The sequence below is a fragment of the Oncorhynchus masou genome, chromosome 19 (genome assembly GCF_036934945.1).
Source record: "Oncorhynchus masou masou isolate Uvic2021 chromosome 19, UVic_Omas_1.1, whole genome shotgun sequence".
In the NCBI taxonomy this organism is placed as follows: domain Eukaryota; kingdom Metazoa; phylum Chordata; class Actinopteri; order Salmoniformes; family Salmonidae; genus Oncorhynchus; species Oncorhynchus masou.
In genome coordinates this window covers 31,895,780-31,921,622 of record NC_088230.1, presented here as the reverse complement: position 1 = coordinate 31,921,622, position 25,843 = coordinate 31,895,780, and the positions used below count along the sequence as shown (strand labels likewise).

Sequence of the window (25,843 nt, the reverse complement as noted above, 5' to 3'; positions counted from 1 at the left end):
CTGTTGTTCTGATTAAAGAAGCAATAAAAAAGGCCCTTCTTTTGACTAGTTGAGTATTTGGAGCATGGTGTCTTGTGGGTACTATTTAATGAAGCTGCCAGGTGGGGAGTTTGTGTGTGTGTGTGTGTGTGTGTGTGTGTGTGTGTGTGTGCGTGCGTGCGTGCGTGCTTATCCTTGAGTGAAAGGGGAAATGGTGGGGACAGATCTTTGAAAAAGTTGTGGTCTAAATCGGTACCCTGTATAACAATTTACTGGATTGTTGCAGGAAACTAAATGAATCATTTACGCATGTGTTTCAGTTTCATCATCCACATCTCTGGGGAGTCAGCACATTGGTCTCAATAGTAGTGTGTGGGACATAGAGAGTGGGTGGTTGTGTATGTGATCGAAAGTGAGGAGCATCTCATGTGTGAACAGTTTCCCGTATGTATGAGTTCAACTGCTGCTGGCAACTGGAAGTGATACATTTGAGAGAGAATACATGGACGGACGCACTTACACACACACACACACACACACACACACACACACACACACACACACGCGCTTATCTCATTTCAAACTCTGAATCCTGATCAACATCTGATTCTGATCACACATCGGTAATAATTAGTTTTGATTTGAAAAGCAGATTTTCTGAAGTGTGTGTATGTGTGAGAGAGAGCGAGAGAGAGAGCTACCGTACATGTGAGTATGTATCAGCGACTTGTCATTCATTACCAGAGCTCTGAAACATAATGTGGGCGACTGCAGTAGGAAGGAGAATTCATCAAGATAACAACTTCCTTTGACATTTGGCACATTAAATCAACTCATTAATTCAATTCAGTAAATCAACTCACACACAGAAAAAGTGAATAAACACATACTTTAAATTTGTAAGACATGAATTGTCTCATTTCTGTTATTACTCCACATCGTCAAGTAGTACGAAAGCAAATGGTAGTAAATAGAACCTTGTTATAAACATTTGATCACAAATCTCCCTGTCTTTCTGGCTTCCTCAGGTTACAATAAGCTGCTTAAATGAATAATAAGGCTGAGGATTTAATAGGTACAATACAAGTCTCATGTTTATATGCTCTCACAATAAGGTTCTCATGGTTGTCCCACTTCTTCCCATAGCCTTGATAGGAAAGACCCCTGTCATGGAGACAAAGCCTTGCTTCAAACAGTCAAGGTCACTATCAGCCACTGTCAGCATAATGGATTATAGGTAGCTGTCTCTTGTACCCTTTCCACACTATAACTTTCGACCAAGCTGTACTTTGCCGGGTATTTATTTTTCACATTGTCCTTTCCAGTATATGTTTCCAGGAAATAATGTGGATGTATAATCAATCAGGCCAGTGAAGTACAGCTGGGCTTGGGATGTCTAGGCTCAGTAGTGTGAAAGGGTATTAGTGGTTTGTTATATCATATGACCGACTCCGGTTTGATATGGCCAGCATGCAGAGGGAGACTGCGATGCTGCAGCCTCTAAGGCCCGAGGACTACCCTGCTGCTGCTTCGTAGAAACCAAGCTCCAGGAACAACACATTCTTATCAGTGCTCGCTTGGTGGCTGGAGGTTCCTCATCTCTTGCAGTAAGACTCTGATGTAGGTGTTCCATTTCTCCGGCCTCCATCACCATCTTCTTTCAGCGTTCTGCCGCCTTTCTCAGGTCAAACTGTTCAATCTCGGTGTTGATGCAGTGAAGCTCTTCGGCTGAGGGGGCGGAGCCTGAGAGGGTGGAGCCAGCGGGGCAGAAGCCCTGGAGGTGCACCTGAAGGAGGCAGTGGTGTTGTTAGGAGCGTGGACAGAGTGGGCACCGGTGTGGGCGCTCGACAGTGTGCAGGCGCTTGTGGAGCTTAAGGTGAACATGTTGGGGTGAATCGGGCCGCTGCACAGCTTGCACTGGTAGGGCCTCTCGCCTGAGTGGAGACGCAGGTGGGTCTTCAGGTTGCTGGTGCTACTGAAGCGCTTGTGGCACACCTGGAGTGAGGGAAAAAGATGGAGCACAAAGCAATGAGAGAGGTTAAAATGTTAGTTGACGTAAAGGTAAAGATTTCATGCTTGCTAATGTTGGAAAAGAGGCTTGATTAAGCAATGATTTGTAGTCTCATGGGCATTTTGGGGGGTATGGCATAGTGACAATGTGTGACAGACAGAGACAGACAGGCAGAAAGACAGACACTGTAGAGACAGACAGATTTGTAGTCACATGGGCGTTTTGGGGGGTATGGCATAGTTACGCTGTGGGACAGACAGAAACAGACAGACAGAAACAGACAGACAGGCAGAAAGACAGACAGATATTCTAGATAAACAGACAGACACACAGACAGACAGACAGACAGCTAGATAGATAAATAGATATTCCAGATAAACAGACAGACAGGCACAGAGATATTCTAGATAAGCAGATAATCAGATCTCAGCCTTCTGTACCTGGCACTCATGTGGCTTCTCCCCAGTGTGAACCAGGAAGTGTTTCTGGAGGTGGGCCAGCTGGGTGAAGTCCTTAGTGCAGGTCTGACACCTAAAGGGTCGCTCTCCACTGTGGACACGCAGGTGAACCTGGAGAAAGGCAACAGAATAGCAAGGAGGAAGAAACATAGAAGATATAATTAAAAATAACATAAAAGAAGTGGAAAGACAAAAACAGGATGAGACAAATCCATTTCATGAAAAGTGTGCGGGCCGGTCTGTTATTTTCATGCATACTTAATTGCCCCCGAACCTTAGCTTTTTAAGGATGTGCGTATGACCACAAACTATTCTATAAACAAATCTATTTAAATCATGATGTCCTATCAACATAAACTATCATCTAGACATAATGTACTTGTAATCTCCGATATTGGCTATTTAATAGGGGACTGACTGACCTTGAGGTTGGACAGTTATTTAACGGGGGACTGACTGACCTTGAGGTTGGACAGTTATTTAATAGGGGACTGACTGACCTTGAGGTTGGACAGTTATTTAACGGGGGACTGACTGACCTTGAGGTTGGACAGTTATTTAATAGGGGACTGACTGACCTTGAGGTTGGACAGTTATTTAACGGGGGACTGACTGACCTTGAGGTTGGACAGTTATTTAACGGGGGACTGACTGACCTTGAGGTTGGACAGTTATTTAACGGGGGACTGACTGACCTTGAGGTTGGACAGTTATTTAACGGAGGACTGACTGACCTTGAGGTTGGACAGTTATTTAACGGGGGACTGACTGACCTTGAGGTTAGACAGTTATTTAACGGGGGACTGACTGACCTTGAGGTTGGACAGTTATTTAACGGGGGACTGACTGACCTTGAGGTTAGACAGTTATTTAACGGGGGACTGACTGACCTTGAGGTTGGACAGTTATTTAACGGAGGACTGACTGACCTTGAGGTTGGACAGTTATTTAACGGAGGACTGACTGACCTTGAGGTTGGACAGTTATTTAACGGAGGACTGACTGACCTTGAGGTTGGACAGTTATTTAACGGAGGACTGACTGACCTTGAGGTTGGACAGTTATTTAACGGAGGACTGACTGACCTTGAGGTTGGACAGTTATTTAACGGAGGACTGACTGACCTTGAGGTTGGACAGTTATTTAACGGAGGACTGACTGACCTTGAGGTTGGACAGCTGCCCGAAGATCTTGCTGCAGACGTTGCACTCGTACCGGATCTTCCCGTTCTTCCGGGTGAGGGGGTAGGACAGGGTCTTGTACCCGATGACCCGTCTACCACGTCTGGCCTTCCGCAGGTCTCCTGCCCCTTCCTCTGCACTGTGGCTGGAACTCAGCAGGGCGGATGTGGGCTTGGAGGGGAGGTCGTCAGAGGAGGCAGCCAGGCCTGCCGGTGGTGAGCCTCCCCTGGGTGCGAGAGGGGATGAGGCCATGGATGAGGCCCTGGACGTGGCTGGTAGAGGCTGGTTATCGAAGGTGCTGCTGGCAGGGTCATGTTTAGAGTCCATGATGTTGTCTGTTGGTGTCACAGGGAGGTTTTTGAGGTATTGTTTTGGTGAGGGCATAAGGTCACCAAGATGTTTGCGCCCACTGGTTGTCAAACAAATTACGTGTTTTTTTGTCAGTGCAAAGGGCATATCTCTGCTGCCATTGGTTAGTGAGAGGTCTTTGTGTGTAGTGGTCAGTGAAACTGGGAGCTCTTTGTGTCCATTGGCTGATGGGTGCAGGAAGTGCGGGTACCCCTCAAAGGGCAGCATGTGAGGTGGAAGTGGTATATGTGGAGCTAGTCTGTCACTGCACAGGGGGTATGTGTGAGGTCGTATGCTGTTAAGGCCAAGTGGATAGTGAGGTATGAGGTAGGGACTGCACCGCTGACTGAGGTACATCTGGCCTGGCACTGAGGACTCTGGGTAATGTTTGGGTGTGATGGAGACACCCGGGGTAGGATTGACAGGAAAGTGCATGTGGGGGGTGACAGGGCTGCTGTCCAGGGTTCTTTTGGGGATGGGGGGGGCACAGTATAGGATAGGTGGGTAGCTGTGGTAGACCAAACGGGGGCTGAGGGGTAGGACAGGGCTGCAGGTTGGGGACAGTGTGGATTCGGGGAGTAGGGGGCAAGTGGAATGGGGCTTGGTGGGCTCCTTCCTCAGGATTTCGGACATGCTGTACCCCCTCTTCCCGCAAACCTGGTTGTGCTCTGTGGGACAAAAAAGACACACACACATACTTAGGGTAAAATGTTGCTGCACGAATGTACCTTGAAACTATCATTTGCAGCTTGATGAGTTTAGTCAACTGTACTACACATGGGATGCACATGACACAATCGCAAGTTGCAGTCTCTCTCTTTTTACAGTAGAGCCCATTGTTCATGAGTCAGTGTCACTCCCTTTTTACAGTAGAGCCCATTGTTCATGAGTCAGTGTCACTCCCTTTTTACAGTAGAAGCCATTGTTTATGAGTCGGTGTCACTTTCCTTTTACAGTAGAATCAATTGTTTATGAGTCTGTGACACTTTCCTTTTACAGTAGAGCCCATTGCTTGGGTCGGTGTCACTCTTTTTACAGTAGAAGCCATTGTTTATGAGTTGGTGTCACTTTCCTTTTACAGTAGAAGCCATTGTATATGAGTCAGTGTCACTCCCTTTTTAGAGTGGAACCCATCGCCACAGATACACCACCTGACACACATACCTTCAGTGTGAGACCATGTCCACTGTGCCCCTATCTATGACATCACTTCTCTAGTTCTCAGCCTCTCACTCCACTCTAAAAGAGGAAATAACTCCAGTTCAACCAGTTGTTTTCTACTTTTTATGAACTCGTCTCAGATCTCAGAACTATGTCAGTCAGCTGTTAAGATCATTTGCCTCTCACTAACAGACCTGTCCGTGCGCTCTATGGAAGCTGATACTGAAGGTGAAACATTAGTCGGCTGATCAGGGCCTAGATTAAGCTGAGGGAGGGAGAGAGTGGTTATAGGAGGCACGTTCCAGCTAGCAGAGCTGTGTGTGTTGGCTGGTGAAGGGGCTTTACACAGTCACATCCCAACCTAGTCAAATGGAGTCTTGATTCTTTTTGATATCAGTTCAATGAAATCAGAGCATTATATACAGTAACTCTCAGTTGAATTCAGTGTTATATACAGTAACTCTCAGTTGAATTCAGTGTTATATACAGTAACTCTCAGTTGAATTCAGTGTTATATACAGTAACTCTTAGTTGAATTCAGTGTTATATACAGTAACTCTTAGTTGAATTCAGTGTTATATACAGTAACTCTTAGTTGAATTCAGTGTTATATACAGTAACTCTTAGTTGAATTCAGTGTTATATACAGTAACTCTTAGTTGAATTCAGTGTTATATACAGTAACTCTTAGTTGAATTCAGTGTTATATACAGTAACTCTTAGTTGAATTCAGCATTATATACAGTAACTCTCAGTTGAATTCAGTGTTTTATACAGTAACTCTTAGTTGAATTCAGTGTTATATACAGTAACTCTCAGTTGAATTCAGTGTTATATACAGTAACTCTTAGTTGAATTCAGTGTTTTATACAGTAACTCTTAGTTGAATTCAGTGTTATATACAGTAACTCTTAGTTGAATTCAGTGTTATATACAGTAACTCTTAGTTAAATCAGAGCTACTTCTTTAAAAAGGCCCCATACACTCTGTCCAAGACAGACAGACAGACAGACAGACAGACAGACAGACAGACATCACAACACAACACACACCCATCCAACACACACACACACACACACACACACACACACACACACACACACACACACACACACACACACACACACACACACACACACAGACACACTCTCTCTCTCACTCACACCCAACACACACTCACACACTCACACACAGAAGCCTTGTTTGTGTGTGTGTGAGAATGAGAGTGTGTGTGCGTGTGAGAGGGAAAGAGAGAGTATGTATGTGTATGTGTGCATTGGAAAAAAGGAAACTGAAACCTTGCTTTGAGACCTGAAATTGGTCTCACCTTACGAAGAGACAACACCTCTCTTGGTGACACATGGAGCTAGATCTTCTCTCCTTTCTTTGTCTCCCTCCTTCACAAAGGCCTGTGGGTGTGACTTTTATTACTGGTTAAACACCCACACAAAGATTGTGTCAGGCGGCTGGACCTTTGACAGCGCTTTCAGCTTTGAATATCCACCCACTTCCACCCAAAGCTCTAGGAAAGTCTAGGAATTGCTCCGTTGTTCCGAACACTCATTGATCAAATTGATTTTCTCTCTCCTCCACTCACCACAGTGAATACAAGTATCAGAGATTCCACATTGTCCCATGCCTTATTGGATTGGATGAAATGGGATTGGATCTGTTAGCCTGGCCTAGCAGTAAAATGTATTAAGTGCATTAGTAGCAGGCTTGATTCCAATATGAATCTGATGTTAGTCGAGGGGGCCACAAAACAGCAGTTTGCGCGCTGGAGATAGCTCCTGTGCCACAAGTTTCAGACCTCTGCATTACAAAACGTACCAATTCTCTCTGTGGCGAGCTCTCCTGGGGGTGTGCAGTTGAGGCGGTTGGCTAACTCCGGGCAGTACCACACAAGCAGCTCCTGGCCCGGTGGTACGGCTCTCACCGTGTAGAAGTAGATGGCCATGCCAGTCTGGCACGCCGCCAGATTCTGGTCTCCGTGACAACGGGCTGGGTTGACGTAGCGCATCCAGTTGCTCTTCTCCTCGTCCAAGCCATCCAGGATGTGATGTAACCGACCCTCTGAAAACACCTGGACAGAGAGAAAGAGAGGGAATATATATATATATATATAGAGAGAGAGAGAAATCTGTGGGTTTTGGGTGATGGTGGGGGGTGGGGTGGGGTTAATCTGTGGGTTTTGGGTGGGGGTGGGGTGGGGTGGGGTTAATCTATGGGTTTTGGGTGGGGGTGGGCTTATTCTGTGGGTTTTGTTTTTGACATTGATCATCGACTGGAATGACAGTATGATGACTCTACTCGACTCCGCTCACAATCGACTGTGCAAAGTTATACCACTCTAACTTCAATCAGACCTATGTTCCCATACAGCGCACCTAAATGACTACACATTCCTGGAGAGCAAAACAGTCGAATTTACACAACGACCGATGACAGTGTTTTCTTACAATAGTCCCTCTCAGACTACATTCAGTTGGATCTTTCTCTCTGCTTTTCTGCTCTATCACCCTTTCCCCCTTTCTCTGCTAAGCTCTTTACATCACTTTCTCTGCTAAGCTCTTTATATCACTTTCTCTGCTAAGCTCTTTATATCACTTTCTCTGCTAAGCTCTTTATATCACTTTCTCTGCTAAGCTCTTTACATCACTTTCTCTGCTAAGCTCTTTATATCACTTTCTCTGCTAAGCTCGTTATATCACTTTCTCTGCTAAACTCTTTACATCACTTTCTCTGCTAAGCTCTTTACATCACTTTCTCTGCTAAACTCTTTACATCACTTTCTCTGCTAAGCTCTTTACATCACTTTCTCTGCTAAGCTCTTTACATCACTTTCTCTGCTAAGCTCTTTATATCACTTTCTCTGCTAAGCTCTTCATATCACTTTCTCTGCTAAGCTCTTTACATCACTTTCTCTGCTAAGCTCTTTATATCACTTTCTCTGCTAAACTCTTTAAATCACTTTCTCTGCTAAGCTCTTTATATCACTTTCTCTGCTAAACTCTTTATATCACTTTCTCTGCTAAACTCTTTACTTCACTTTCTCTGCTAAACTCTTTACATCACTTTCTCTGCTAAACTCTTTGTATCACTTTCTCTGCTAAACTCTTTACATCACTTTCTCTGCTAAGCTCTTTACATCACTTTCTCTGCTAAGCTCTTTACATCTCTTTCTTTGCTAAGCTCTTTACATCACTTTCTCTGCTAAGCTCTTTATATCACTTTCTCTGCTAAGCTCTTTACATCACTTTCTCTGCTAAGCTCTTTGTCTGGAAGCCGTGTTATTTGCAGATTGACTCATGACTTTAGTGTCTAGGTCATCTATGTTGATCTCATGTTTGTGTTGTGGCCCCGTTGTTTAGATGTTGTGTCGGGACTGTATCTGTAGGTCTGTCATCATGACTATGCTGTTTGCAGGCCTACGCCCGTTGTGCTGTATTATTTGCAAGTGGAAGTCATGGCTCGCAGACCCTAAGCCACTTCCTTGCTTAGTCAGTGTGTTTGTGTGCTACAGTATGTGTTTCCCAGCAATGAGACCATGGCACTGCCGAAAGTAGCGGAGAGAGGAGCAGAGAGAGGAGAACCACGGTGGCAGTGAAACTAAACAGCTGTGTGTGTGACCTCATGCCGCCTTCTCACCAATGAGCTAACACACATTATCATACACAGTCTTTGCAGGAAATGTAAAAAATGACACACGGCTGGCATAAAAACACACACAAACAGATATTACACAGGATGTGAGACCACAAGTGCCAATTGTTGCCCCCCCTCCCCCCTTTTAGAATTTAACAGGATATGACCAAAATGAGTTCCCACAATGCCCCTCATTTACCCTCCAGAAGTAATTCCTGTTAGCATCTTTGGGCACCGTGTCATTGGTGTAGCTCTGGCCAACCAGAGGGCCGAACCGCGTCCCCTTCGGAATGAGTTCCCGACTGGTCACCCCAAGCACCTGTACCACACAGGAAATAACACCATCAAACAATGGACCATTCAGAAGATAAGATGACAAAGTGAATGCCCATTGAGAAAACTTAGAGTAAGATTCTCTTGGATACAACCTCTGACTGTCATGTCAGATCTATGGTAGTTCCAGCTAACTAGCCACACACAAGGAAACGGTTTTCTTTCTTTTAAACATGTTATTGTAAATGTTTCATACAGACTAAACCAACAATAAACCAACAATAACACACAAATGTATATATAGTTGAAGTTGGAAGTTTACATACACCTTAGCCAAATACATTTAAACTCAGTTTCACAATTTCTAAAAAAAAAAAAAAAAAAAAAAAACGCCCCATGATGCCATCTATTTTGTGAAGTGCACCAGTCCCTCTTGCAGCAAAGCACCCCCACAACATGATGCCTTGAAATACATCCACAGGTACACCTCCAATTGACTCAAATTATGTCAATTAGCCTATCAGAAGCTTCTAAAGCCAAGACATAATTTTCTGGAATTTTCCAAGCTGTTTAAAGGCACAGTCAACATAGTGCATGTAAACTTCTGACCCACTGGAATTGTGATACAGTGAATTATAAGTGAAATAATATGTCTGTAAACAATTGTAGGAAAAATTACTTGTGTCATGCACACAGTAGATGTCCTAACCGACTTGCCAAAACTATAGTTTGTTAACAAGAAATGTGGTTGAAAAACAAGTTTTAATGACTCCAACCTGAGTGCATGTAAACTTCCGACTTCAACTGTATATACATACACATACAGAACCAGTTAAAAGATTGGACACACCTACTCATTCAAGGGTTTTTCTTTATGTTTACTATTTTCTACATTATAGAATGATAGTGAAGACATCAAAATGATGAAATAACACATATGGAATCATGTAGTAACCAAAGTGTTAAACAAATCAAAATATATTTTAGATTTGAGATTCTTCAAAGTAGCCACCCTTTGCTTTGATGACAGCTTTGCACACTCTTGGCATTCTCTCAACCAGCTTCATGAGGTAGTCACCTGGAATACATTTCAATTAACAGGTGTGCCTTGTTAACATTTGTGGAATTTCTTTCCTTCTTAATACGTTTGGGCCAATCAGTTGTGTTGTGACAAGGTAGGGGTGGTATACAGAAGATTGCCTTATTTGGTTAAAGAACAAGTCCATATTATGGCAAGAACAGCTCAAATAAGCAAATGACAGTGACAGACAAATGACAGACAAATGACAGTCCATTACTTTAAGACATTTACTATGAAACAATGTATGCAATAATGTAGTCCCCTTAATCAATCTACACACAATACCCCAGAATGACAAAGCAAAAACAGGTTTTCAGAAAAATAAAAACTGAAATATCACATTTACATAAGTATTCAGACCCTTTACTCAGTACTTTGTTGAAGTACCTTTGGCAGTGTTTGCAGCCTCGAGTCTTCTTGGGTATGACGCTACAATCTTGGCACACCGGTATTTGGGGAGTTTCTCCCATTCTTCTTTGCAGATCCTCTCAAGCTCTGTCAGGTTGGATGGAGAGCGTTGCTGCACAGCTATTTTCAGATCTCTCCAGAGATGTTAATTCTGGTTCAAAGTCCGGGATCTGGCTGGGCCACTCAAGGACATTCAGAGATTTGTCCCTAAGTCACTCCTGCATTGTCTTGGCTGTGTGCTTAGAATAATTGTCCTGTTGGAAGGTGTACCTTCACCCCAGTCTGAGGTCATGAGTGCTCTGGACCAGGTTTTCATCAAGGATCTCTCTGTACTTTGCTCCGTTCATCTTTGCATCAATCCAGACTAGCCTCCCAGTCCCTGCCACTGAAAAACATCCCCACAGGATGATGCTGCCACCACCATGCTTCACCTTAGGGATGGTGCCATGGTTCTTCCAGACGTGACACTTGGCATTCAGGCCAGATAGTTCCATTTTGGTTTCATCAGACTAGAGAATCTTGTTTCTCATGGTCTGAAAGTCCTTTAGGTGCCTTTTGGCAAACTACAAGCGGGTTGCCATGTGCCTTTAACTGAGGAGGGGCTTCCGTCTGGCCATTCTACCATAAAGGCCTGATTGGTGGTGTGTTGCAGAGATGGTTGTCCTTCTGAAAGGTTTTCCCATCTCCACAGAGGAACTCTGTCAGAGTAACCATCAGGCTCTTGGTGTGTACCTTTTCAAATCAGGTCCACTCAATCGGATTTACAACAGGTGAACTCCAGTCAAGATCTAGAAACATCTCATGGATGATCAATGGAAACAGGATGCACCTGAGTCTCATAGCAAAGGGTTTTAATACTTATGTAAATAAAGTTATTTCAGTTTTTTTTTTTTTTACAAAAAAATATTTTTGCCTTGTCATTATGGTATTGTGTATAGTCTGATGGGGGAACAAGTAATTTATCCATTTTAGAATTGCCCTGTAACGTAACAAAATGTAAAAAAGGGAAGGGATCTGAATACTTTCCAAATGCACTGTACACGTAGCTCAATCATCTCATCCCAACTGTGTGAAGTGTGAAGACGTTCCCACCATTTCAGCACTTATAAAGTAAGCCAAGCCAGTAGAAAAACACAGGTTAGAGGAAGCTTTTATGAAAAGACTTTCTCAATGACAACTGGCATTCACTTTGAGAGTGTGAAAAGGAAAGCTGTCCTCTTTCACACCGTAAATATTTAATGAGTTAATCAGAACACAACACCTGAAGGTGTTACTTGTGAAACTTACCCCCTCTGTCTCTAGCCTCCGGGGCGGGGATGAAGGGATAGGGTGTTGCTGGACACACCCCTATCAGATCGGGAAACCAACGGCACTAAACCCTAGAGGACCTATAGTCATGGTAATTGCTGACTCATACTGTCACCTTTGGAGATAGATACAGGGCTATATGTATGCTGTATAATACAGTCCATTCGTAAAGTATTCAGACCCCTTCACTTTTTCCACATTTTGTTACATTACCGTCTTATTCTAAAATGCATTCAATATTGTTTTTCCCACTCAATCTACACACAATACCCCTTTAATGATGAAGCGAAAACAGGTTTTTAGAAATGTTTGCAAATGTACCTTATTTACATTAGTATTTAGACTCAAAATTGAGCTCAGGTGATCATCCTTGAGATGTTTCTACAACTTGATTAGAGTTCACCTGTGGTAAAGTCGACTGAGTGGACATGATTTGGAAAAGGCACACTTCTGTCTATATAAAGTTCCACAGTTGACAGTGCATGTCAGAGCAAAAACCAAGCCATGAGGTCGAAGGAATTGTCCGTAGAGCTCCAAAAACAGGATTGTGTCGAGGCACAGGCCTGGGGAAGGGTACCAAAACTTTTCTGCAGCATTGAAGGTCCCCAAGAACACAGTGGCCTGAATAATTCTTAAATGGAAGAAGTTTGGAACCACCAAGACTCTTCCTTAAGCAGGCCACCCGGCCAAACTGAACCATCGGGGGAGAAGGTCCTTGGTCAGGGAGGTGACCAAAAACCTGATGGTAACTCTGACAGAGATCCAGAGTTCCTCTGTGGAGATGGGAGAACCTTCCAGAAACATAACCATCTCTGTGAAACTCCACCAATCAGGCCTTCATGGTGGAGTGGCCAGAGGGAAGCCATTCCTCAGTAAAAGGCACATTGACAGTCTGCTTGGAGTTTGTCAAAAGGCACCTAAAGGTTTCTCAGACTATAAGAAACAAGATTCTCCAGTCTGATGAAACCAAGATTGAACTATTTGGCCTGTATGCTAAGTGCCACGTCTGGAAGAAACCTGGCACCATCTCTACAGTGATTCATGGTGGTGGCAGCATCATCCTGTGGGGATGTTTTTCAGCTGCAGGGACTGGAAGACTAGACAGGATTGAAGGGGAGGTGAACTGAGCAAAGTACAGAGAGATCTTTTATGAAACTTGCTCCAGAGCACTCATGACCTCACATTGAATATCCCTTTGACCATGGTGAAGTTATTAATTAAACTTAGGATGGTGTATCAATACACCCAGTCACTACAACGATACAGGCGTCCTCAGGGATTTCACCAATTGGCAAATGGTGACATTAAAACAGTTACAGAGTATAATGGCTGTGATAGAAGAAAACTGATCATGGATCAACAACATTGAAGTTACTCCACAATACTAACCTAATTAACAGAGTGAAAAGACGGACGCCTGTACATGAATACAAGTATTCCAAAACATGCATCCTGTTTGCAACAAGGCACTAAAGTAATACTGCAAAAAATGTGGCAAAGCAATGAACTTTTGTCCTGAATACAAAGTTGCGTTTGGGGCAAATCCAATACAACACATTACTGCATACTGTACCACTCTCCATATTTTCAAGCATAGTGGTGGCTGCATCATGTTATGGGTATGCTTGTAATCGTTAAGACTGGGAAGTTTTTCAGGATAAAAAGAAGCAAAATGAAGCTAAGCACAGGCAAAATCCTATAAGAAAACCTGGTTCAGTCTGCTTTCCACTAGACCCTGGAAGATGAATTCACCTTTCAGCAGGGCAATAACCTAAAACACAAGGCCAAATCTACACTAGAGTTGCTTACCTATATCTAACCTACCCTGTCTTTCTAAGGTCGTCGAAAGCCAAGTTACCAAACAGATTACCGACCATTTCGAATTCCACCGTACCTTCTCCACTATGCAATCTGGTTTCAGAGCTGGTCATGGGTGCACCTCAGCCACGCTCAAGGTCCTAAACGACATCATAACCGCCATCGATAAGAGACATTACTGTGCAGCCGTATTCATCGACCTGGCCAAGGCTTTCTACTCTGTCAATCACCACATTCTTATTGGCAGACACGACAGCCTTGGTTTCTCAAATGATTGCCTCGCCTGGTTTACCAACTACTTCTCTGATAGAGTTCAGTGTGTCAAATCAGAGGGCCTGTTGTCCGGACCTCTGGCAGTCTCTATGGGGGTGCCACAGGGTTCAATCCTCAGGCCGACTCTCTTCGCTCTATACATCAATGATTTTGCTCTTGCTGCTGGTGATTCTCTGGTACACCTCTACGCAGACGACACAATTCTGTATACTTCTGGCCCCTCTTTGGACACTGTGTTAACTAACCTCCAGACGAGCTTCAATGCCATACAACTCTCCTTCCGTGGCCTCCAACTGCTCTTAAACACAGGGAAAACTAGATGCATGCTATTCAACCGATCCCTGCCCGCACCTGCTCACCCGTCCAGCATCACTACTCTGGACGGTTCTGACTTAGAATATGTAGACATCTATAAATACCTAGGTGTCTGGTTAGACTGTAAACTCTCCTTCCAAACTCACATTAAGCATCTCCAATCCAAAATTAAATCTAGAATTGGCTTCCTATATCTCAACAAAGCATCCGTCACTCATGCTGCCAAACATACCCTCGTAAAACTGACCATCCTACCGATCCTCAACTTCGGTGATGTCATCTATATAATAGCCTCCAACACTCTACTCAACAAACTGGATGCAGTCTATCACAGTGCTGTTTTGTCACCAAAGCCCCATATACTACCCACCATTGCGACCTGTACGCTCTCGTTGGCTGGCCCTCGCTTCATACTCGTCGTCAAACCCACTGGCTACAGGTCATCTACAAGTCTCTGCTAGGTAAAGCCCCGCCTTATCTCAGCTCACTGGTCACCATAACAGCACCCACTCGTAGCACGCACTCCAGCAGGTATATCTCACTGGTCACCCCCAAAACCAATTCCTCCTTTGGTCGTCTTTCCTTCCAGTTCTCTGCTGCCAATGACTGTAACGAACTGCAAAAATCTCTGAAGCTGGAGAGCAGCTCACAGATCACTGCACCTGTACATAGCCCATCTGTAAACAGCCCATCTATCTACCTACCTCATCCCCATACAGTATTTATTTATTTATCTTGCCCCTTTGCACCCCAGTATCTCTACTTGCACATTCATCTTCTGCACATCTACCATTCCAGTGTTTAAATTGCTATATTGTAATTACTTCGCCACCATGGCCTATTTATTGCCTTAACTCCCTTATCTTACCTCATTTGCACTCACTGTATATAGAGTTTTTGTTTTCTTTTGTTCTACTGTATTATTGACTATGTTTTGTTTATTCCATGTGTAACTCTGTGTTGTTTTATGTATCAAATTGCTACGCTTTATCTTGGCCAAGTCGCAGTTGCAAATGAGAACTTGTTCTCAACTAGCCTACCTGTTTAAATAAAGGTAAAATATATCAAATAAACCAACAAGACAGTGAATGTTACTGAGCTACAGTTTTGAATTAAATCTACCTGAAAATCTATGGCAAGACCTGAAAATGGTTGTCTAGCAACGATCAACAACCAATTTGGCAGAGCTTGAAGATTTTAGGAAATAATGATGGGAAAATGTTGCAGAATCCAGGTGTTGAACGCTCTTAGAGATTTACCCAGAAAGACTCACAGCTGTAATCACTGCCAAAGGGAGTGATGTGGCACCTGAATCAGGTGATTTTTAGTCCCTGGTCTTTTCACACTTAGAGTACTGTCCAGTTATATGGTCAATCCCTGGTCCTATCACACTTAGAGTACTGTCTGGTTATATGGTCAATCCCTGGTCCTATCACACTTAGAGTACTGTCTGGTTATATGGTCAATCCCTGGTCCTATCACACTTAGAGTACTGTCCAGTTATATGGTCAATCCCTGGTCCTATCACACTTAGAGTACTGTCCAGTTTTAAGGTCAATCCCTGGTTCTATCACACTTAGAGTACTGTCCAGTTATATGGTCAATCCCTGGTTCTATCACACTTAGAGTACTGTCCAGTGCTATGGTCAATCCCTGGTCTATCACACTTAGAGTACTGTCCAGTTTTAAGGTCAATCCCTGGTTCTATCACACTTAGAGTACTGTCCAGTTATATGGTCAATCCCTGGTCCTATCACACTTAGAGTACTGTCCAGTTATATGGTCACCTGCAGCAAAGAAAGATATATAAAAAGCTACAAATGGCTCAAAACAGGGCTGGTAGATTATCTCTTCATTGCTCTAAACAGGGCTGCCAGATTAGCTCTTCATTGCTCTAAACAGGGCTGCCAGATTAGCTCTTCATTGCTCTAAACAGGGCTGCCAGATTAGCTCTTCATTGCTCTAAACAGGGCTGCCAGATTAGCTCTTCATTGCTCTAAACAGGGCTGCCAGATTAGCTCTTCATTACTCAAAACAGGGCTGCCAGATTAGCTCTTCGTTGCTCTAAACAGGGCTGCCAGATTAGCTCTTCATTGCTCTAAACAGGGCTGCCAGATTAGCTCTTCATTGCTCAAAACAGGGCTGCCAGATTAGCTCTTCATTGCTCTAAACAGGGCTGCCAGATTAGCTCTTAATTGCTCTAAACAGGGCTGCCAGATTAGCTCTTAATTGCTCTAAACAGGGCTGCCAGATTAGCTCTTCATTGCTCTAAACAGGGCTGCCAGATTAGCTCTTCATTGCTCAAAACAGGGCTGCCAGATTAGCTCTTCATTGCTCAAAACAGGGCTGCCAGATTAGCTCTTCATTGCTCTAAACAGGGCTGCCAGATTAGCTCTTCATTGCTCTTACCGTATGAATATTATCCAAATACATCAGAATCTCTCATGGCTTCATGTTAAAAACAAATTACTATGCAGTCTTCTGATTTTCTATAGGAATGGTGTATTTTGTTTTTTTAAACACAGTATTTTTCAGGCCAGTTAGTGCATACTAGTAACACGTATAACCACCAAACCAGACAGGCAAATTCAGGGCAGCTAAAACAACCCAAACCAAGATTGAATCGCCTTAAATCTACAGTTTTATACAGATCCATAGCTGAATGGACCTCTTTACCAATCCATATTTCTCAGCTGAATGGAACTCTTTACCAATCCATATTTCTCTGCTGAATGGAACTCTTTACCAATCCATATTTCTCAGCTGAATGGAACTCTTTACCAATCCATATTTCTCTGCTGAATGGACCTCTTTACCAATCCATATTTCTCTGCTGAATGGAACTCTTTACCAATCCATATTTCTCTGCTGAATGGAACTCTTTACCAATCCATATTTCTCTGCTGAATGGAACTCTTTACCAATCCATATTTCTCATCTGAATGGAACTCTTTACCAATCCATATTTCTCAGCTGAATGGAACTCTTTACCAATCCATATTTCTCTGCTGAATGGAACTCTTTACCAATCCATATTTCTCTGCTGAATGGAACTCTTTACCAATCCATATTTCTCAGCTGAATGGAACTCTTTACCAATCCATATTTCTCATCTGAATGGAACTCTTTACCAATCCATATTTCTCAGCTGAATGGAACTCTTTACCAATCCATATTTCTCAGCTGAATGGAACTCTTTACCAATCCATATTTCTCAGCTGAATGGAACTCTTTACCAATCCATATTTCTCAGCTGAATGGAACTCTTTACCAATCCATATTTCTCATCTGAATGGAACTCTTTACCAATCCATATTTCTCATCTGAATGGAACTCTTTACCAATCCATATTTCTCTGCTGAATGGACCTCTTTACCAATCCATATTTCTCAGCTGAATGGAACTCTTTACCAATCCATATTTCTCTGCTGAATGGAACTCTTTACCAATCCATATTTCTCTGCTGAATGGAACTCTTTACCAATCCATATTTCTCTGCTGAATGGAACTCTTTACCAATCCATATTTCTCATCTGAATGGAACTCTTTACCAATCCATATTTCTCAGCTGAATGGAACTCTTTACCAATCCATATTTCTCATCTGAATGGAACTCTTTACCAATCCATATTTCTCAGCTGAATGGAACTCTTTACCAATCCATATTTCTCATCTGAATGGAACTCTTTACCAATCCATATTTCTCAGCTGAATGGAACTCTTTACCAATCCATATTTCTCATCTGAATGGAACTCTTTACCAATCCATATTTCTCTGCTGAATGGAACTCTTTACCAATCCATATTTCTCTGCTGAATGGAACTCTTTACCAATCCATATTTCTCAGCTGAATGGAACTCTTTACCAATCCATATTTCTCATCTGAATGGAACTCTTTACCAATCCATATTTCTCAGCTGAATGGAACTCTTTACCAATCCATATTTCTCAGCTGAATGGAACTCTTTACCAATCCATATTTCTCATCTGAATGGAACTCTTTACCAATCCATATTTCTCAGCTGAATGGAACTCTTTACCAATCCATATTTCTCATCTGAATGGAACTCTTTACCAATCCATATTTCTCTGCTGAATGGAACTCTTTACCAATCCATATTTCTCATCTGAATGGAACTCTTTACCAATCCATATTTCTCAGCTGAATGGAACTCTTTACCAATCCATATTTCTCTGCTGAATGGAACTCTTTACCAATCCATATTTCTCATCTGAATGGAACTCTTTACCAATCCATATTTCTCTGCTGAATGGAACTCTTTACCAATCCATATTTCTCTGCTGAATGGAACTCTTTATCAATCCATATTTCTCAGGCAAAAAGTAAATCCACCTTCAAGAAAAATAAAAATAAAACATTTAATGCGATAGACCATATGACTGGACAGGAAATAGAAAGAACATCTAATGTGATAGACCATATGACTGGACAGGAAATAGACAGAACATCTAATGTGATAGACCATATGACTGGACAGGAAATAGAAAGAACATCTAATGTGATAGACCATATGACTGGACAGGAAATAGAAAGAACATCTAATGTGATAGACCATATGACTGGACAGGAAATAGACAGAACATCTAATGTGATAGACCATATGACTGGACAAAAAATAGACAGAACATCTAATGTGATAGACCATATGACTGGACAGGAAATAGTCAGAACATTTAATGCGATAGACCACATGACTGGACAGGAAATAGACAGAACATTTAATGCGATAGACCATATGACTGGACAGGAAATAGAAACATCTAATGTGATAGACCATATGACTGGACAGGAAATAGACAGAACATCTAATGTGATAGACCATATGACTGGACAGGAAATAGACAGAACATCTAATGTGATAGACCATATGACTGGACAGGAAATAGACAGAACATCTAATGTGATAGACCATATGACTGGACAGGAAATAGACAGAACATCTAATGTGATAGACCATATGACTGGACAAAAAATAGACAGAACATCTAATGTGATAGACCATATGACTGGACAGGAAATAGACAGAACATCTAATGTGGTAGACCATATGACTGGACAGGAAATAGAAAGCATCAACTGAGTTTCCTGTCAGGTATTTCAGTGTCTGTATTGTCTACTTGTTGAATGTTTGTGATGTCTTGATTTGTGGTTGTTTGTAAGTCTTGTTAATTGGTGTTACGACGTTAGCTAATGGGGATCCTAATAAAAATTACAAATGTAAATTCGACATTTATGCATTTCATTATCAACACATTTGCTAACATTTCTGAAAACATGTTTTCACTTTGTCATTATGGGATATTGTGTGTAGATTGATTAGGGCTGTAACACACAAAACATGTGAAATAAGTCAAGGGGTACTGTAGAAATACTTGTATATACAGTATAGATTATTATTTTTTTAAACCTGACCCCGAAGCCTAAAATAGGCTTTTCCTTGTGGGGACTCTCAAAATATCCCCACTTGTCAGAATTGTCCTTGTTTAACTGTGCTTGTGAGGACTTCTGGTCCCCACAAGGATAGTAAAACCAAACACACACACACACACACACACAATATATATAAGAGTTATATTGTCTATATACTATTTTTCTGTTTAAGGTCAGTCTATTATTTTCCTAGCTGGCTGAATTGTGGATGGACTGTCCTAGTCCCATACCACCCCAGACTACACCTGTAATTCCCCCTAGTCTTTAGCATAGTCCAGACTCCAGATAGACATCATTAGAGGGTGATGGGGATGCTGGTATTTACCTGAACACACCTGGACTCACACTCCTCTGATTTTACAGAGATTTACCACTTTTCCCTCATTCTAGGGATTACACCACAGGTGGCTGGTGGCACCTTAATTGGGGAGGAAGGGCCCATAGTAATGGCAGGAACGAAGTGAATGGAATGGCATCCAACAACTTCAAGCCCATGGAAGCCATATGTTTGATACCACTCCATTCACTTTATTACAACTATTATTATGAGCCATCCTCCCCTCACCAGCCTCCTGTGGATTACACTGTCTGTTTGTGAAACTTATCCTCTCAAAGCAGCAGGCAGCATCACAGAGCATGGAGTAATCCCCATACTGACGCCAATACACTGACTGACTGAACGAGCACACACCTCACAAACAGGGAAAAGACCCTGACTTGAACTAAGTCAAAGTGTTGCAGAAAGTGATGGTATATTCACATTGACAAACGCTGCCCATGCCATTAGATTAGACACACTTTGATTCGGGTTTGAATACTCTGAAAATGCATACTACTTCCCTTGATGCTATCACCGATTTGGACAGATTACATCGATTCAGTGGAACTCCTCACTTTCACCTATCCAATCACCTCAAATCTGGTATCACTTCAAGGAAGGGTGTAAGGAAGGATCCATTTGGAAAGAATTCAAATAATGGCCTCATTCACCCTCCTGTTCAGTAAAGGGGGGAATCCTAACTTCTGCTTAAAGTTCAAATTGACTTTGTCTCCCATTGACATCATTGCATGACTGTGTGAAAATTCTACTTAAGTACAAGTACAAGGATTTTCCCCTTAAACATCAAACCGCACAACCACGTTTTATCTTTCATGTTGATCAAGCTAGCAGATCCACTTCTCCTCGGACCAATCCGTGGGGCATAGATACAGGAGGTGGGTCTCAGTGTCTCCGCTTTACGGTTTAATGGTAAGGTAGGGGACAATGGGAACCGGGAATGTAAAGTAACAACTAATCATAGTGACCTAAGGCTGTGTCTCTGCGTCCCAAGTGGCACCCATTCCCTATATAGTGCACTACCTTTGAACAGGACCCATAGGGAATATGGTGCCATTTGGGATGCGCTCATTGTCTATTGTCTTTGTATGTTCCTTAAGATGTTCGCAGCAAGGAAGAGACACAGAGGAAAAACTGGAATTAGAAAACGGTGTGTCAAGCATTTCCTCCCCCGAGGAAGGATGGAGGGATGGGAGTGGAGTTTTCACAACACATATAGTACATATCTGTATACACACACACACACACACACACACACACACACACACACACACACACACACACACACACACACACACACACACACACACACACACACACACACACACACACACACACACACACACACACACACACACACACACACACACACTAGAAGGCCCCCACAAAGAAACATCATGCATGGCCATTCACGCGATGACACACACACACGAACACACAAACACTCACACACCTGCATGCAAATGCCAACACTTTCTCAACTCTCACTTTTAAAATACATCCCCCATATACAGGAAGGTGTGGTGTTCAGGATACCTCTGCAGAGTCAAGGCAGCGTTTCAGGACCAGGTTTCTGGGTAGAGACCTCTCAGCCTTGGTCTTGTCCTGGTTCTCTGGGTGGTTCTCCGGTTCCTCATCCAACGTGTGGTCCTTCACAATGTAGGTGCACCTCTCCTGGAACTCCGCTTCACTCCAGTGGGTCATGTCTGGGTCCTGAGGGTCTGAGTCCGACATGGTCGGGGTGGTGACCACTATGGTGTGAGGGGAAGGGGAGCTATCTGAGGTTAACATAACTGTGCTGTGCTGGGAGGAGGCCTAGAAGAGAAGGATAAGAATGGGATAATGATAACATAAGATCATTCTAATGTGCAATAGCCCAAGTAATCAGGGAAGTCATGGACTTCCTGTTTTCACTTTCTTTTATCTCTCCAAGTTCTGCCTTATTTATTTTTGTTCTCCTGTTCTCCTGTTCCCCTGTGCACCTGTTCTCCTGTTCCCCTGTTCCTCTGTTCTTCTGTTCCTCTATCTTCTCCTTGTTTTTTCTCTCCTATATATCTCTCTCTTCTATATATCTCTCTCTTCTATATCTCTCTCTCTCTCTCCTGCTGTCCTAAGCAGTGGAAAACCATTGTGGAAAACAAACAGCGGATAAAGTGTGCTGAAGGAGGAAGCTCTCCTCTGTCTTGAATAGAGCTAAATGTGGAAGTAAGGAGGCCGAGGTGTGAGACAGAGAGGAAGGAGATAACAGCGGGATACGAGGGCTGTCGACCAGTCAAAGGGGGGGTACCCTAACTAAGTGTCCCACCGAACACTAACGGACAAACAAACTTCAAAGGGTCCATCCCTCCACCACTCCACCACTCCACCATCCATCCACCCCACCATCGCTGCCCCCTGTTCCAAACATCCTGTAAGCGTCCAAAACAGGACCCCAGGTTTCAGGAAGGGGTTCCTGTGCACGTCAAATAACGAGTGTCAGCCACCACTTTCACAAGGAGGAAACCAGTATTACCAGTGAATCAGCCCAGACTTCCTCTCTATACTGACTGGGACTTGGCTCAGTCTCTGTCTGTCTGTCTGTCTGTCTGTCTGTCTGTCTGTCTGTCTGTCTGTCTGTCTGTCTGTCTGTCTGTCTGTCTGTCTGTGTCTCCCTCTCTCCGTCCGTCCACCCGTCTGTCTGTCTGTCTGTCTGTCTGTCTGTCTGTCTGTCTGTCTGTCTGTCTGTCTCTCCGTCCGTCCGTCTGTCTGTCTGTCTGTCTGTCTGTCTGTCTGTCTGTCTGTCTGTGTCTCCCTCTCTCCGTCCGTCCACCCGTCTGTCTGTCTGTCTGTCTGTCTGTCTGTCTGTCTGTCTGTCTGTCTGTCTGTCTGTCTGTCTGTCTGTCTGTCTGTCTGTGTCTCCCTCTCTCCGTCCGTCCACCCGTCTGTCTGTCTGTCTGTCTGTCTGTCTGTCTGTCTGTCTGTCTCTCCGTCCGTCCGTCTGTCTGTCTGTCTGTCTGTCCGTCCGTCTGTCTGTGCGTGCGCCTAAGGTGTTCTGACCTGGACATTTTCTTTTCAGATGGTCCTTTCCAGGCCGGTTCCGGCACCTATGATGGATGCAGGACCAAACCAGTGGAGTACAGCTTGGCCCGACTCCACTCAGTAGCGTGAAAATATTTTCATTAAGACTGGACAAAGCCATGAACACAGAAAGATTGGATGGAGTTAGTCTGAAAAATGCTAATCCTAGATCGGGTTAAAATCCTAGATCCATATAGATCCATTGCAGGTAAACAGGAACCAAACCCACTACCCTGACGTTGTAAACGCCATGCTATACGAGCTGAGCTACAGAGTACCAGTTTGTCTTTTTATCCCAGTTGAGGGAAGATAAAGTTGAAGTTTCCCAACGTTTTTTTATCTTCAATTTAAATCACCAGTGATATTATACCTTGGGTGGTTCGAGCCCTGAAGGATAATTGGCTGACAGTCGTGGTATATCAAAACATTTATTGTTACTGCTCTAAGTATGTTGGTAACCAGTTTATAATAGCAATAAGCAATAATGAATTAGAACACAAATAATTACATCTTCTCTAGAACTGTACACTGATCGGCCAACATTGATAGATGACATTTCACAATGTGTGTATGGTACGCACCACCGCCGAGTGGAATGACTGTCACAACGGACAGTGACAGCTCACTCTGAAACCATGAAACTGACAAAGCAGAAAATACACTATGAAACCATGAAACCATGAAACTGACATAGCAGAAAAAAACTCTGAAATCGATGCATGATGATTCAAAGCCACACAGCTGTGGCCTCATGAGAAAACATCGCCACATGAACTTTAGAGGAATAATGTGAAATCTGTGTCGTGAGTGACTACAAACACAGGCTTTCAGAAACTTCATAAAAGCCTACAACTCCCAATATCACAATATCTGTATCCTTGTAAGACTGTCACACCAAATTAAACAAAATAAGACCTTTTGAATGAGACGAGCAAAGTGAATTCTGTGCTGTGTGTGAAAACAATTTTGTGACTGAAACCCTAATTTATACACACACACACGCACACACAGACCTGGTAACAAAGAAGAGGGTGGTGATGGTGAATGAATACTTACTGTGAAGCCTTGAGAGGACCCACACATAGGACAGGTTATCTGTGTCCTCCTCCAGTGTCTGCGTGTGCTCCCTCTACTTCCCTCCCTCTCTCTCTCTCTCTCTCTCTCGCTCTCTCTCACCCTATCTCCTTCTCTCTCTCTTGATCTCTTTCCTTTTCTCTTTCTCTCTCTGTCTGGTGAAGTCTGTATCATGCGTGTACCTGTTGAGACTGAGTGACAGTGGTGTCTCTCTCTCTGGTGCGTGTGTGGGTCTGCCCCCTCTCTTCCTCCCGCCCTCTCTCCTCTGTGTATGACTCCTCCTTGGGGGCAGGGATCTGTTCATCTATTCACTCACTCTCTGCCCCGGGTTATCAGGGCTGAGATAAAACAACAAGAGCTTTCTCTCCAGGAGGTGAGTCTCCTGTCACACAGACATGTTCCGGTTCAGACATATCTATCTCCATTATATTTGTCTGGGATTCTGACCCACCCCCCAAGGATACTGTGCTACGTGATCTTTGTAGGCCTAAGTCAAGGTTCATGGAAACAGTGGCGCTACGAGAATGTTTGTTTGAAAGGATTCTAAGAAATCCACATTTTCTTATCAGTTCTTTGAAACAGAGAGTTGAATTCAAATTGAAACCGAGACTTTGGTTCGTTTCCAAACAACGACCATAACCATGATTTCGAGGTTAAATGTAAATGTTTGCTACAAGTTCAGCCTAGAGACAATTATATTGGCTAGGTTAATAACTCTCATAACCCTATAACTCGTATAACCCTAGAAGGCCAGCATCCCAGAGTCGCCTCTTCACTGTTGACGTTGAGACTGGTGTTTTGTGAGTGCTATTTAATGAAACTGCCAGTTGAGTTGACTTGTGAGGCGTCTGTTTCTCAACCTAGACACTCTAACATACTTGTCCTCGTGCTCAGTTGTGCACCGGGGCCTCCCACTTCTCTTCTAGTCTGGTTAGAGCCAGTTTGCGCTGTTCTGTGAATGGAGTAGTACACAGCGTTGTACGAAATCTTCAGTATCTTGGCAATATATTGCCTGGAATAGCCTTAATTTCTCAGAACAAGAATAACTGATGAGTTTCAGAAGAAAGGCCTTTGTTTCTGGCCATTTTGAGCCTGAAATCGAACCCACAAATGCTGATGCTCCAGATACTCAACTAGTCCAAAAAGGCCATATTTATTGCTTCTTTAATTAGAACAATAGTTTTCAGCTGTCCTAAAATAATTGCAAAAGCGTTTTCTAATGATCAATTAGCCTTTTAAAATGATAAACTTGGATTAGCTAACACAACCTGCCATTGGAACACAGGAGTGATGGTTGCTGACAATGGGCCTCTGTACACTTGAAGTCAAAAGTTTACATACACCTTAGCCAAATACATTTCAATTCAGTTTTTCTCAATTCCTGACACTTAATCATAGTAAAAATGCCCTGTCTTAGGTCAGTTAGGATCACCACTTTATTTTAAGAATGTGAAATGTCAGAATAATAGTAGAGAGAATGATTTATTTCAGCTTTTATGTCTTTCATCACATTCCCAGTTGGTCAGACGTTTACATACACTCAATTAGTATTTGGTAGCATTTCCTTTAAATTGTTTAACTTGGGTCAAATGTTTTGGGTAGCCTTCCGCAAGCTTCCCATAATAAGTTGGGTGAATTTTGGCCCATTCCTCCTGACAGAGCT

At 43.1% G+C, this 25,843-nt stretch overlaps 1 protein-coding gene across 1 annotated transcript; it reads right to left on the bottom strand.

The window, feature by feature from the left end:
* Window positions 1-869: 869 nt before the first annotated feature.
* LOC135505598 (PR domain zinc finger protein 1-like) lies at window positions 870-24,349 on the bottom strand. Its single transcript, XM_064924664.1, has 7 exons — window positions 24,163-24,349; window positions 21,586-21,864; window positions 8,983-9,102; window positions 6,969-7,221; window positions 3,612-4,645; window positions 2,431-2,559; window positions 870-1,974 (listed from the first exon to the last, which is right to left on the bottom strand). Exons 1-7 carry the CDS (start codon window positions 24,187-24,189, stop codon window positions 1,660-1,662), a joined length of 2,157 nt encoding a protein of 718 aa, XP_064780736.1. The 5' UTR covers window positions 24,190-24,349; the 3' UTR covers window positions 870-1,659.
* Between the last annotated feature and the right edge of the window lie 1,494 nt (window positions 24,350-25,843).

Excerpts from the sequence above, each read along its gene's own strand:
- LOC135505598 (XM_064924664.1), bottom strand. The coding sequence starts at position 24,189 with ATGTGTGGGTCCTCTCAAGGCTTCACA. Across the intron at positions 9,103-21,585 it reads GCTGCCTTGACTCTGCAGAG|GTGCTTGGGGTGACCAGTCG; the intron begins GTATCCTGAACA and ends TGTGTGGTACAG. Across the intron at positions 7,222-8,982 it reads ACAGGAATTACTTCTGGAGG|GTGTTTTCAGAGGGTCGGTT; the intron begins GTAAATGAGGGG and ends CTCTCTGTCCAG.